This window comes from Accipiter gentilis, chromosome 24 (genome assembly GCF_929443795.1).
Source record: "Accipiter gentilis chromosome 24, bAccGen1.1, whole genome shotgun sequence".
Taxonomy (NCBI): Eukaryota; Metazoa; Chordata; class Aves; order Accipitriformes; family Accipitridae; genus Astur; species Astur gentilis.
Window position 1 is genome coordinate 13,793,059 of NC_064903.1, and position 13,470 is coordinate 13,806,528.

Sequence of the window (13,470 nt, forward strand, 5' to 3'; positions counted from 1 at the left end):
CCCTGCACAGCCGGCCAGCCTGCCCCCCACCCCGCGCAGCTGCCTGGCACAGCAGACGGACACACACAGGGCTCCCTGGGGATGGCAGCGGATGGCGGGCAAACGGAGTTGCTTTGCGTGTCATGCAGTGGCAGCCTCGAGCACAGAAATACCTTCGTCTTCATCACCGTCATTATCCGCTAAGTCCTCGCCCTGTTTCTTAGCGCTGGCTCCTAGGGACCAAACACGAGGAGACAGAACAAAAAGGAAAACAAGAGGAAACAAAAACAAAACAAAACAAAACAAACAAAAAAACCAAACCAAAACAAAACAAAAACAAAAGAGAATTCAAAAATAGCATGATAGCAGAGACACTGGGGCCAGGCCTGCACCCCACAGCACTGCTGGCTACTCACACTGCACCTTTCCCAGAGCCAGGGCGACACAGGGCACGGGCAGGACTGCCCTGGGAGCTGCGCCAGGATGCTGCTTCACCTGGACCCCTTCCCAGATCCTCCCTGGGGAGCACTGGGGCGGCAGGGAGGAGGACAGCATGCCCGGGGCAGCATCAGTGCCGGTGGCAGACCAGCCTCTCAAAGCACTTGCAGATCCTCCTGCATCCTAGCCTGGCCCTCACCTGCACACACCCCCTTGGCTCTTTGCACCCGGGGCAAGGTTCCGTCTCCTACCACCTGGGTGTGAGCAGGAGCCCTGCTCCCAGCTCTGCTGCCACTGGGGGCAACCGTCCCCTGCCACCAGCAGAACCCAGGTGAGGGGTTGCCCTGCATGGCCACTGACCACCAGGTGGGATCCTGCCCATCACCCCCACACGGTGCATGGCCCCTTATTGTGCCTGGCATGGCTAGGCCGCAAACCACCAATGCACGAGACCACCACGGCACACTGCAGGACGCCGTCATGATGAGTGCTTCCCTGCACTGATAGGTTCCCTCCTTTACCAACTGCCTTCTTAAAAGACTAGTTGCATGGTTCACCAACGATTGCAAAGGCACCAACTAGCTTGCCCTGACCAAGGCAGAACCCTAAAAATATCAGTTTCTGTAATGTCCTGAACCCCTTCCAGTCATTGCATGGCCCTTAGCAAATCCATGGTGCCAGGGCATGAGCCAGGCCAGCAGTCCCAGCCCTGAGCTGTGGGATGCTGTTGTGGATAGTGTGTGCTGAGCACAGCACTTCCCAAACTGCATGCAGCTGGTGTGAGCCAGGAGAGGTGGCCTGTGGGCTGGCAGGGAGCAGACGCAGTGCAGACCTGTACCAAGACCCCATTGCTGCAAAGGGCTGCAGGCCTTTGTGGGCACAAAGCCGAGTGGTGCTATCCCTGTGCCCTGCAGCCCTGAATTTCACAAGAGGCTGTACTCTCCTTATCCCCTTAGAGCTGCAGACCAGCACCTGGGGTTGTCTGCTCCCTAATGCCTGCACCAAAAAAGTTCCCTGGGTGACAGTGACCTCAGGGTTGACAGCAGGGTTTCCCCCGAGCAGACCTGCTCACACTGAGCCCATACTGCCCAGTGACTTCCCCCAGGCATGCAGGGCTCTGAAGTCCCGCCAGGCACCCTGCTGATCCCAAGGCCCTGCTGCTGTCACCAACTGGCCCCACCACCACCACAGCAAGGGTTCTGCACGGTCTCCAGCAAGGCTTCTGCAAACGAGGGACAGCCCTGTGGCTGGCTGAAACTATGACAAGGTGAGTATGAAACTGGACAGGAAGACAAAATCAGGGAGTTGCCCTCACTGCCACTCTGGGAGTGGGATCCCACAGGTGACACAGGTAGAGGATAACAGAGATGGCAGCATGGAGGGGGGCAGGATTTGAATTTAAAAGGAATTTGTGATGGGGGAGTGAGAGGTCTGAAATGGCTGTGGGGCAGATCCATCAGGGCAAGAGCCTTGCACACCTTAAGCAGCCATGACCTGCTGGAGAAAGTCTGGAGGAACAATGACCAGAAGTCTAGAAAAATCCAGCAGGCAAGAAAAGTTTGCAGGAGGCTGGGTGATGGGAGCTACAGCAGCATCCCAACACATGAAAGGCCACTGTAAGGTGGTGAGGTGGAAGAGCAGCTCCCTCTCCACTGCACAGAGCACAGGCAGCCCCAGAACTACATGAGGCAGGCTGAACCTGGACAAGAAGAAAATCTTCCTGGAAGAAAGGCCAGGAAAGCACTGGAAGAGGTGGCCTGGGGAGGTGTTTAAGACCGGATGAGATACACTGCCAGGAAGAGGTGAGGTAGAGCTGCCCCTGCCCAGGGCAGGCTGTCTCCAGAGCCATCCTGATTTTCTCTGAGTTGGAGTTCACCTCCTGACCTACCCCCTCCATGCCTCAGCCCTGCTTCCTCACCTCCTGCTTCGCCACCCAGCCATCCCCTGAGCGCCTCATAATTATGTTTTCACCCAACACCACCCCCATCCCTGCAACCTCTCGCCCCAGCACCCCAGCCCCAGCATCCCCCCTTCCTGCTGCATTCTTCCTGCGCGCTCCTTCCCCAGCCCTACCCCAGCTGCACATTTGGCCAGGTGTGTGCAGCTGCCCAGCCTGTATGCAGGAGCCTGCAACCTTGACCTACTGCATCTTCATTAGAAAGAGCTGCTAGCCCAGAAAGCACTTAAATGACGAAGTATTCATGCAATATTTGCTAACTGGTGCTATGCGCCAACCTCCTTGGTACTGCTCAGGGATAGGGATTTTTCTCTAATGAAGACCACAGGCAGTGAGCCTTCATCCGCATCATGCTTCAGAGCTGGGAAGCTGATCACAGGCAGCTGGAGATCCCTTTCCACTGCCAAGGGCCCTGGTGCTGTTAAAGCCGCGGGACCAGCTGGGCTGCAGCCTTCCACCCTGATCTCCTTCAGGGAACAAAGGTCTCCATGCAGACAGGGATGGAAGAACTGTCTACGAGGAGCTGTCAGGCTGTAAGAGAGGGCAGCGGACAACATCCCTGTTATCTGAGCAACTGTCCTGGCTGAGCAGGGAGGGATCCAGCTGGAGACTGCTGCCCTGGAGCTTAGGGATTGCTGGGACAAGTCTAAAGCAACCTGAGCTTCACGCACTGCAGAAGGGACGGTAGAAAGCAGTGCTGGGAAGCTAAGAAAAGCAGGAGTGTGTTAATGCAGGTCAGGGGGAAGGAGAACAGCAGTGGCACTTGTGTGGCAGATGCAAAGCACGAGCCATCCCCATTGGCAGGAAGGCACCAGGGTGGCTGGGGTTATGGCGAACACAGGCTGCTATGGCCAAATGGGCTTTTTGCCTCTCGCTATGTTGTTCACCTCTACAACAAGCCACCAATGCCCCACAGCTCGTGAGAGCAGTTACAGATTCACTTCCCTCACCCATCCCTTGCACTTTGCTCCATTACCTCCCTCCACTGGTTATTGCCATGTTCAGGGACACCCATCCCAGGAGATCTTCTGCACTGGCAAAGGCCACCACGCTGAGCCCCATAGCACCTACTCTCATAGGGATGGCTTTAAGCTTGTGGATTCACAGCTGGAAAAGCCAAAAGGACTCATGGCTCTTACTCTCCTTAGCCATCAAAAACTCCCTCCACTCACCCAGTGTGAATGCCTGTTGTGCCGCTTCACTTTAAGCTGACTGCGAAGTGACATTGTTCAGGCCGATAGGAAGGATGCATATGCTCTTATCTGAAGGCTCTAGGAAGGTTCAAGCTCAAGTTCAGTAAAAAATAAAATCACATTCCCTGAAACAGGGGCATCCATGCCCAGATTTATGCTATCTTAAGTAAACCATGCCCACAGCTATGACACCAGCACAAACAGAGATAAAGGAGGCTGCGAAGCCTTGGTCCTTGGAGTCTTTGTGCTCAGCATGGTGTGGATGAGAGAAGAGCAGGAGCCTGAGCTGACACCTTTCCACATCCAAATGTCTGCTCAGGGCAGCTGTGGGTAGCCCCAGCACCCCCTCCTCAGTGAAAGCTCCCTGGGGCACCTGCTCCTATGCAGCAGCCATGGTGCTGCAGGGAGCAGGAGCCCACAGCAGCACTGCCACCGTGTATGATGGTCATGTGCACCCAGACGCACACATGCTGGTGGTCACATCGGGTCAGGTGCTTCTCTGGGAGTGACAAGGAATGGGACCAGGACTGATGACAGCCATTGAACCTGCTGCCACACAACCCCATGGGCAAGGGCAGCTCCCCTGGGACCTGTGTTGGGTGGCCCCATCAGCCATCAACCCTTGCTCCAGGACTGTAGTGCACCTTGGTGCTGCCCTGCCTCTCTTGGTCCCTGGGTAATGCAGAGGAGTTATCTCCATCCTTGAACGGGCTCCATAAAAGCACTGCATGATCTCATGCTCTGCTGCCTCTGCCAGCACAAACACCTACCCTCACCTTTGCAAATTATTGCCCAAAGCAGAAGTGGAGCACCAGGGTGGTGGTCTGCTCCCAGCCAGCTCTGCAAAGCAGCAGGCTTCACAGGAAGCTAGTGAGAAGCCTTCCAGCAAGGGTGCACTGCAGAAATTGCACAGGTGTAGGGAAGCCTTAGCTGGTACTCAGACAAGTTCGCTTCTTGGAGAGCAGCAGAAAAGCCACAATGCTTTTCCTGCAGAGCTGCTGAAGTGCATTCCAAGCCCAGGAGCTGCTGGGAGTTCCAGTTACTCTCGCACAGCAGAGCAAGACACTGGACTGTCACATTTGGACTCTGCACAGCCTCAGCCAGGAACATTAGGGTAGTCACTAGTAAAAACCAGGGAGGGCTGCTGTGTGCAGGGCTGCCACACTTTCCTTCTCCAAAAATGACATCCACCTCCTCATGCCCTGCAGCAAGGCCGGCCCAGGCTGGTGATGAAGGGAAGGGAAAGCATCCCAGCAGTTGCCAGAGCCAAGCACAGGCTGGAAGTGTTGTGGCACAAAGCAAAGGGCAGAGCTGTGTTTTACACATAAGCACTGTACCGCGTGTGTGTGTACATGCTCTTTGGGTGGGCAGCATTATTTTCACAGCAAAACCTGAGCCTCAGCTGAGCCTTAGCACTGTCAGCTCCCTCGGCACCATGCGTGGCTAATTATTCTCAAAGCACCGCTGCCCTGCCTTGCTCCCAGAGAAGGGACCAATGTGTATGGAGGAGACTGGCACATAGGAAATTTCAATATAGGAAATTATTGTGGGCAACTGGGCAGGGAAACAGGGACATTTTTTCTGTTCCAGGAATAAATTCTCAGTCTTTTGGCTGCTGTGAGATACACTGAGCTTAGGGGTGGCAGAAATCATGAAAACTCCAGTAAGGTGAGAACTGAGGCATTTTGAACCACCAACGTACTGCCTGCTCTGTGAGAGGAGAGTTTATACACTGCTCATATGTGGCCTTAGAAATAATAAAGAATACTCCAGAACGAGCCAATGTTCAAATGATATGCAGCCCGAGGAAATCAGCACTGCAGGCATGTTATCCTCATCCCAAGCACTACTAACTCCAAATACACAACGAGAGGCGGGGGAGCTTCCGTGTCTCATCACAAGTGACTCAGTTTGAGCCAACGGCCACCAGAACCGTTGCTAGAGCCGAAGGGCAGCACCACTGTCTGGGTGCTTTAATTCCCAGCACGTCACGCCTGGATGCCCAAATGGCCAGCACTGGGGATCTGCTGGTCCGTGGGTCAGCAGAGCCCAGTGGGGCCAGAGGGCACGTCCCCCACCAGCTCCCGGGGAGGTGACCAGAGGCAACTGCAGATGGGCTGCAAAGAAACCCTGCCCGTAAGCAGAGCCGGTGGAGAGGGAGAACCAGGAGATGAGTGCGCCCGAGGTGTTTCACTGTGCCTTACATTGTCCCCCCCTCTCCAGCGTAACCCGGACCCTGCTTGCCGGCCCCGGCCGTAAGGGCTGGGAGCGGTGGGGGTCCACCAGCCCCAGCAGCCGGTGGGAGGGCCGGGAGAGGAAGCGCTTTGAAGTGGCTGGCGATCGCTGGCACAGCCGGCTCCGGAGGCAGCGTGCAGAGACTCCCTAATGCGCCAGCCCTTTCAGGGGCAGCCTTGGCACTCAGAGAGATGGCGTGTGAATAGCCAGGACAGCAACAGGAAAAGCAAAGCAAAGAAACCCAACAACAGAACTGGGGAAATGGCTGGAAGGAAAGCGCTCCCCAAACCTCCAAGCCCAGCTGTGCCAGCCCTTCCAACCCCAGGGGCACAGGGAGGCTGAGGCCAGGATGCAGGGGCCCCGCTGCCACGGGATGCCCAGGATGGCAGCCCCTGCCTGCCAAACATTCCCTCCCTGCACTGAGCCTTTCAGAAGAGCTTGGCTGCCCAACCACTTTGCAGATCCAACTTTGGGATGCACAGAGGAGCCCAGGCTCTCCCCACCTGCAAGGGGGCTGTGCGGCAGGGCAGGTGAAGCATCATGTCTGACAAGGGGCTGAGTCAGCTCCCATTTGCACATCTCCACTCCCTGGCCCATGACACTGGCCAGGAACACAGAATCGCTTTGGGGCAAGGGAGGCTGAGCTGGCCCTGTTGCCCCAAAGTGCTGCAGGATGAGCCCTGCACAGCCCTGGGGATGGAAGCAAGGCAAAATGGAGATGTGTCTGAACTGGAGGTGCTCATCCACTGGCAGGGTGGCTGGGGTGCAGGGAGAATGCTGTGCCAGGGGGTGGAGAGCAGATCCTCGCTGGCAGAGGCATGAGGGTGTGAGCAGTGGGGAGCAGCCTTGACAGGACTATGGGCTGGGGCAGAACATGGCAGCATTTACACAGCCAGAAGAGGTTTTATGCTTTTAACTGAGGAGCTCTGGATGCAAAATGACAAGGTATGCAACAGGGGAAGAACTCAGCCCAGGATGGGCTGCAGTCCCCCATCACACAGGTGCTTCTCTGAGTGGATCTGTACACCCCCAACGGCAGATGCACCCCTAAGGAATGGGTGCATTTAATTGCTACCCACCATCAGAGGCTCCCCCTCATATCCAGGGGCTGGGAGGCTGCTGGTGCCAGTGGGATGAAGGAGGGAGCAAGGGCTAAGCCCAAGAGAAGGTGTTCTGAAAGGCCTGGAGCAATGTGAGCATCCTCCTCTGACCTGACCCCAGACCTACACTCCCAGCCGGCACCGGTCCCAGCTTCCCTAGCTGGGGAGCGGAGATGGCCGGAGCATCAACAGGGCTCCTCTGAGCAGGAAGTGGGGGGCGGTAGGGTGGGCTGCTCGGAGGGCCCGTGGGCTGGGTGGTGGACAGAGAGGTGCCAGAGGAGCATGCCGCGGGCTGTCCAGGCACCCTCTCACTCACTCTCTCTTTCCTCTCTGTGCCTCTCTGCCGGTCGGCTTGCTACATACCTCCTTTCCTACATATTTTCTTGTTGGGCTTTCGGGTGCATTCCTTGGAAATCCGTTTTACTGTAAAATGAATAAAAGACTACAAAATAACAGGAGGCTCCACTGGCAGGAGTGGGCATGCAATCACAACCACGCTGCCACCCTCCCGACGCCCCTGGGACCGCAGGAGGTGGGGAAGGAGCGTCGCCGTGGGAGGAAAACTCTGGGCCAGCCGTGCTGGGCAGGAAGGAAGGCACGATGCATCCTGTGGCCAAGGGCCCCAGGGACAAAGGAGTGGAGCCAGCCAGCCTGGGAGAAGCTACCAGTCCACCAGGCTGCTCTGCCGTGTGCAGCAGACCCGCTGCAGGTCCCTTCCAGCCTGCTGAAAATCCCCAGGGGCTCCCGTTGCGGTGAGGCTGGGGCAGGCGTGTGGGCAGGCGCTGCCTCCTCTGACCTCTACTTACAGTTCAGGTGGGATCCCCTACAAAGGAAAAGGTTAGACAAGGAGGCACCCAGCGCCACTCAGCCTCATCCCAACGGGACCATGCCCCACGGGTCCCCAGCACCCCAGGCTCATTGCTCTGCCACTGTCTTGCTGGCGGATCGGGGAGCAGCCAAGCGATGTGCCTGCCAGTGTCCCCAACCCCCTGTCCGTAACAAGCCCAGAAAAGGGCTCCATGGTCCCTTCCTTGCTGGAGCATCTCCCCAGGGAGAGGCAGAGAGTGTTCCTCCCAGCCACAGCCCACGCCCACAACTAGCACATGGACCTGGGGAAGGTGGGAAGGGGGGGAGGAAGGACGAACCCGAACCAACTCAAGACAGAACCTGGCACTCGGCGCCTGGGGAGCACAAACCAGCTTGTCGTTCTGTGGATCTGTGGTCAGAGAGTCGGATTCAGATTTAGCAACACAAGAGAGGAACCCGTGACGATGCCATGGAGGTGGAGGGGGGGACCGGGAGGCGTGGAGGAGCAGGAGCACGCGAGACAGAGATGGCAGCTGAGGGCAAGAGGGCGAGCTGCGTGGCCAGAGAAAGCTTTCCACAAACAGACAGCATGCTGCAGGGTCCACAACCACATGCTTCAAACACAACACCCAGGTGAGACCAACCACTGCTGGGGAGGGGCGGAGCGGCCCCCCCCCGCCCCGTGGGCACCCCGGCGGGGACTCACCATCCTCCGTGGGGATGTAGATGTTGAGATACAGACAGTCCTCGTTGGGGTCCTGGATGTATGTGGCCACAATATCCAAATTGGAGGTGAACCAGATGGGCAGCATGATCTCAGGAACGGCGTTGTGGATGTTCTGGGGGCAGACTGGTGAGAAGTGGGTAGCGTTCCTGATGCCTGACCAGGATGGTGGCGGCTCGGGGGGCATGAACCTCTTCTCCCCGATGGGGGGAGCGGCATAAGGTACCCCCAGGTACTGGTCCACAGGCCCCAGGATCTCGCTGGGCAGTGGCACACGCACCCCCCGTAACTTCCCATAGTGTGTGTTGACAGTTGGCGAGTAGACCTGGCCCTCCATTTGCACAACTGCCGAGGCAAAGCTCAGGACCCAGAGGGCAAGACGCAGGTCCCAGCCAGCCACCAATTGAGGCACTTGGAGAATGGGGGGCAAGAGAGGGCTTCTCCAGAGTATCAGCCACATCGTCCGGGAGGAGCAGCACCAACATCCAGGCCTGAAGCTCCTGGGACGAGGGCTCAGGGCATCCCCATCACACCAAGCCTCCGATTTGCCCACCGGGAACAGATGGAGCAGGAGAGCCGGGAGTCAGGAACGTACAGTCCAGCCACACCTTCTGCTGGGTGAGTCGGGAGCACGGATGCAGGGAGATGTACCACCACGCCTCACAGCCTGCCAGCTGCCTGCTGCTGCCTCCCTGCCAACGGCCCGGCCTGGAGGGGACTGCTGATACTGTGGAGAGATGGAGGGAATTAACAGCAGACTTGCTCTGGGAAGAGTCAAAGAGTTGCAGCACAGAAGGAGCCAGGCTCCCTGGCCACACCCTCCCACTCATGGGTGCTCACTGGCTCTGTCACCACCCAGGCAGGTGGCTCTGGGCGAGCAGCACAAGTAGACCACATGCAGACACACAGACTGTGTCTGTCCACGCCTGCAGAGCATGTCCCCGGCGGTCGGGACCCAGCCCTGCCCTGCCTGGGTGAGCTCTGCAGCCACCCTGGTGAGTAGTACAGCATCTTTGCTCCATGCTGCAGTAGTGTATCAGCGGCAGATTATGGGTGCCAAGATAAGCAGGACAGTGCCACTTCCCTGGCACCATCCTTCCCCACAAGGAACCTGTCAGGCACCACTGCTGCTGCCCAGCATGGCCCCTGCACAAGAGCCTGCTGGCACCTCTCCCCTCCTGGCTGAGCCAGAGCTGCCTGTGCTCCCACGCCATGCAGTCTGTGCTCCCCACCTCAGCTCCATCCCAGTATCGCTCCCCTGCCCAGGTGCCACCACCCCACCTCACAGCCCTGCAAATTAGACCCACGTGTCCTACCCAGACACCCATCTCGCCCGCCCACATGCTCTCCAGCCAGCTTTCTCCCTCCATGTGCCGCTGGCTGAAGCAGCAAGACCTCAGGCACAACCAGGGTGATGAGCGGGCTGGACGAGAACAGCCAGAGTGCTTCTGGGCAGCATCCCCCTGCGCTGGCACGGCAGCCTCCCAGCCACCCCCTCCCTGCTCCAGCTGCCTCCTGGCCACCCAAGCAAGCCCCGGGGAGACAGAGCTCCGCTCCCACTTCCCCACACTGGACCGTCAGCGGGGGAGAAGCAGATGTGGCAGTCCCCTGTGGGGTCTGCGGGGAAGGCAGCGGCTGCAGATGGGGACCTGCGGATGTATGTCAGCGAGCAGAGCTCCTGCGCCAGGGAGCCCTTGCTGGAGGCTGTGTGGATTTTCAGTGCTCTGCCCTTCACCTCCCTGCACCGCCTGCCGCATTCAGGGCTTATGTAAGTGGCCCCCCCACTTCCCCCCCGCCAGCACCGCTGCGCTTGGGGGACCTGGGCAAGGGGAGCCACGGAGGCTGCGCTCACCCGGTGCTTGCCCTCACCCCGGCTGGGCGAGAGCAGCATCAGCCTGAGGCTGGCTCCGCACCTCAGCAGGTGGCTTTGCAGTCCAGTCCCCACTAAAAGGCACTGCTTGGTGGCGAGTCAGAGGATGCTCGTCCTGCCTCAGCCACATGTCCTTACCCTGGGGGAGATGGCAGTGGTGGCAGGGCACCTCCATTTTGCCCCAGAGTATCCTTACATGGCCACCCGGTAAATCTCTCCCAGGCTCAGGGGAGAGTTGCCTTGGAATTATTGGAGCACAAAATAAGGGCTGTATGCAGATGGGAGGACATGGCTCTGGTGGAGGCTCAGCTGGGCAGGGACTCCACGAATGGAGAACACCTCGTTCAACAAGGAAAATCCGCAGGAAAAAAAACAAAACAAAACAAAAAAACACTGAGGGTGTCTCAAATCTGCACTGCACATATGCAGGCAACTCACTGCTGGTCATTAAGGAAATGGGCCCGTGCTGTGCCTGCACTCCTGATATGCCCAGGGAACACCGCAGGCTCAGAAATCAGGGTATGACAGGCATAATAAGAAACACTCAGCCCAGAAAATCATGTTACTGCACCCAGCCCACCCGAGCAGCAAGGCCTTGCAGGGCTGGGCATGCAGGCAACCTTCCAGAGCTTGTGGAGGGACCAGAGGTAAAGCCAGACAGGGAGGGTGATACAAATGATGAGGAGAAGCAGTTGCACCTACTGCCCCATCCACAGCACAGCGACAATCTGAGGGCTGAGCTATCATGACCGGGGCTGATCCTGCTCTACCCCTGAACTCCATCACCCCTGTGTATCATTCCCCTCCACCTCCTCCTGGCTCACCAGGCAGTGACAGAAACACACCTGGCAGGAGCATGACCCTGCTGTGTTATCCTCCAAACAGCTGCCAAAGCCTAAGAAACAAAAGGTGTACTGAGGGACAGAAATACAGCTGAGGCACCCAGAGACCCCAAGCTCTGCTCTGCCCCACCACCACTGGAGCTGCCTCTGCAGCGCAGTACCTTGGCTGCCCCGCTCTGCCCCCAGCTCCAGAAGAAAGCCATAATTCATCTAACATTCCTTGCAGCAATGCTCCTCCTTCAGCAGAGAACTGACGTTTGCCTAACAGCAACATCCCAGGGGTGCAATGATGGCCCAGAACCCCGCAAAGCTGCATTCCCAAGTGGGATCTCAAAGGTGCTTCAGACCTACCACTCTGCCTGACTTGCTGGAAGGCAAGCTGCCCAGTGCAAATCTACTGCTCAGGTTCCTTCGGGTACCATGGGTTAGGATAAAGCCAAATTATTAATGACTGTCATATCTAATTTGTATGACTGGAAGCTACAGGCAGCTTCTAGTCTTTATGCTAGTGCCCACAACTCCCTGCAGAGTCATTTCAACCTACTCGTCATCGTTCTCTCTCTGCAGGAACACCACAGCCCTGCCAGCGGTGGCTTACCAGCTGATTTCCTGACTTGAGAGCTTCCTCAGGGCTGCGGCCACATGCTGCAGTGGGCACTGCTGCTCCACCAACTCCTGTAGCCAAGCGATTTCAGGGCACCAGACAGCAGCCACTCTGCAGCCCGCAGCTGCCCAGCTGGGCTGCACTCACCAGTCACTGCAAAATTAGGGCTGAATTCACCACCCACTTTGTGTCCTTGGAGTGGCTGCACACCCAGCATAACCAGTCTGTCCTGGCACAGTAAGGAATCTCTTCTTACAAAACACAGCCACAAATCAGCTTCTTGCTACAGCTCTTCAGAATTACGTTATGATGATATTCCTTTGGGTTTTTGTTTAATCTCCATCCATGGTTCTTTCAATAGCTTTTAAAAACCATGGAAATTTGAAGACAAAAAACATAAGCTATCATAGAATTAAGTTCCATGTACACATCCTTAACTTAAATAGAATGATGCTACAGGACTTGCAACTGTCTCCAATCATGAGTTTTACAAAGCATCAGGCACAGAGATGAGTTATGTTAGCGATAGCCAAATATGTCCAGATATGGAGATACACAGTCAAGACCCAGCAGCCCTAACATTATCCTGGAGAGTCACAATGCCTTAACACTCAAATCCAGATCATGGTATTTTAACATCTGTAATTCCACATTTGGTTCTATCATTTTTTAAAGACTTTTTCCCTCCATCTGCCCATGTCCCCGCAGCACAGAATAAAGGCACCCAAACAATCTCAGCAACATGCTCCTAAGCCTTTCTATGTTTGGATTGTTTTTCAATTACAAACCCCCCAAAACGATGCAAACCCTAAATTTGGAATTCCCTGGGTTTCAAAAGCCTCATTTGGGATGATTACAATACCCCTGTAACACATCTTATACCCTCATATTGCTGTTCTGTGCTCTGTGCTTTCTGATGTAACTTCATGTTAACATAACATTTAGGATGGGAATTTAGCCTTAATTTAATATCAACAGACTGCCATGAAAACCCGAGCTCAGCCCCCTTCACCAGGGGGTTGTTGAACCCTGCAACCCCCTGTTGCATGCACCTTGCATTGCTGCCTGCTGCCTCAACAGCTCATAAGCTTCCCCTTGGTCTTTCAAAGCATGCAAAATAACCGGGAGATCTGAGAAAGGACATTCTGTTCAGGGAAATGATTCCCCTCACAACCTACAGGAGGTGGGAGCAAAACTTCCCCAGTTTTGCCACCTACAGCGCTCCCGTTCTTCCCTCCAACAGTGAAGCCAAATGTGTCTCCCAGCAAAAATGGCTGCTGCCTCCCTGCAGCCCTGCACCAGGAGGAGCCATGCCTGCCAACTGGAAGGGAAACTGGGCTGGGCTGGGCAGATACAGCCAAACTGGGGATGCTCAGGCAAGCGCGCAGTGAGGAGCTGGGAGGATAAAGACACCACAGGCATCCCAGGTCATTCTGCCAGACCACTGGTGGGGTTAGCGGAGGAAGTGAGGCTGCTAGCTGTTAGGAATGTTATTCGTGTGCTTTGGAAAACAAACGCTCTATCGGTATTTCCACAGGCGTACTGTCTGCCAGACAGCTCCCTCCTCAACATGGAGACGCTCTCCATGGAAACCTGGGCAGGCGGGATCCTCTGGAAGCCTCCCTCGCAGATGCACAGTCAGGCGTCTCAACACCAGCCAGACGAGCTGCATCCACACCTTTCCTGGCAGACGGCCGAGGAGATGCAAGCAGGCAGCCTGA

The 13,470-nt window shown here is 56.5% G+C and overlaps 1 protein-coding gene across 3 annotated transcripts in view; it reads right to left on the reverse strand.

Annotated features, from left to right (window-relative positions):
- The window catches only part of NLGN3 (neuroligin 3), a 42,587-nt gene that overhangs the window by 14,437 nt on the left and 14,680 nt on the right, over positions 1-13,470 (reverse strand). Inside the window, exons 2-4 of one of the 3 annotated variants that reach the window (XM_049827724.1) lie at positions 8,416-9,160; positions 7,266-7,325; positions 153-212 (exon numbers count right to left, since the gene is read on the reverse strand). In XM_049827724.1, the coding sequence (XP_049683681.1) occupies positions 153-212; positions 7,266-7,325; positions 8,416-8,893 (598 nt within the window). In that variant the 5' untranslated portion in view covers positions 8,894-9,160. The remainder of the gene's footprint in view (positions 1-152; positions 213-7,265; positions 7,326-8,415; positions 9,161-13,470) is intronic. The other 2 variants (XM_049827725.1, XM_049827726.1) reach the window with 2 other exon arrangements.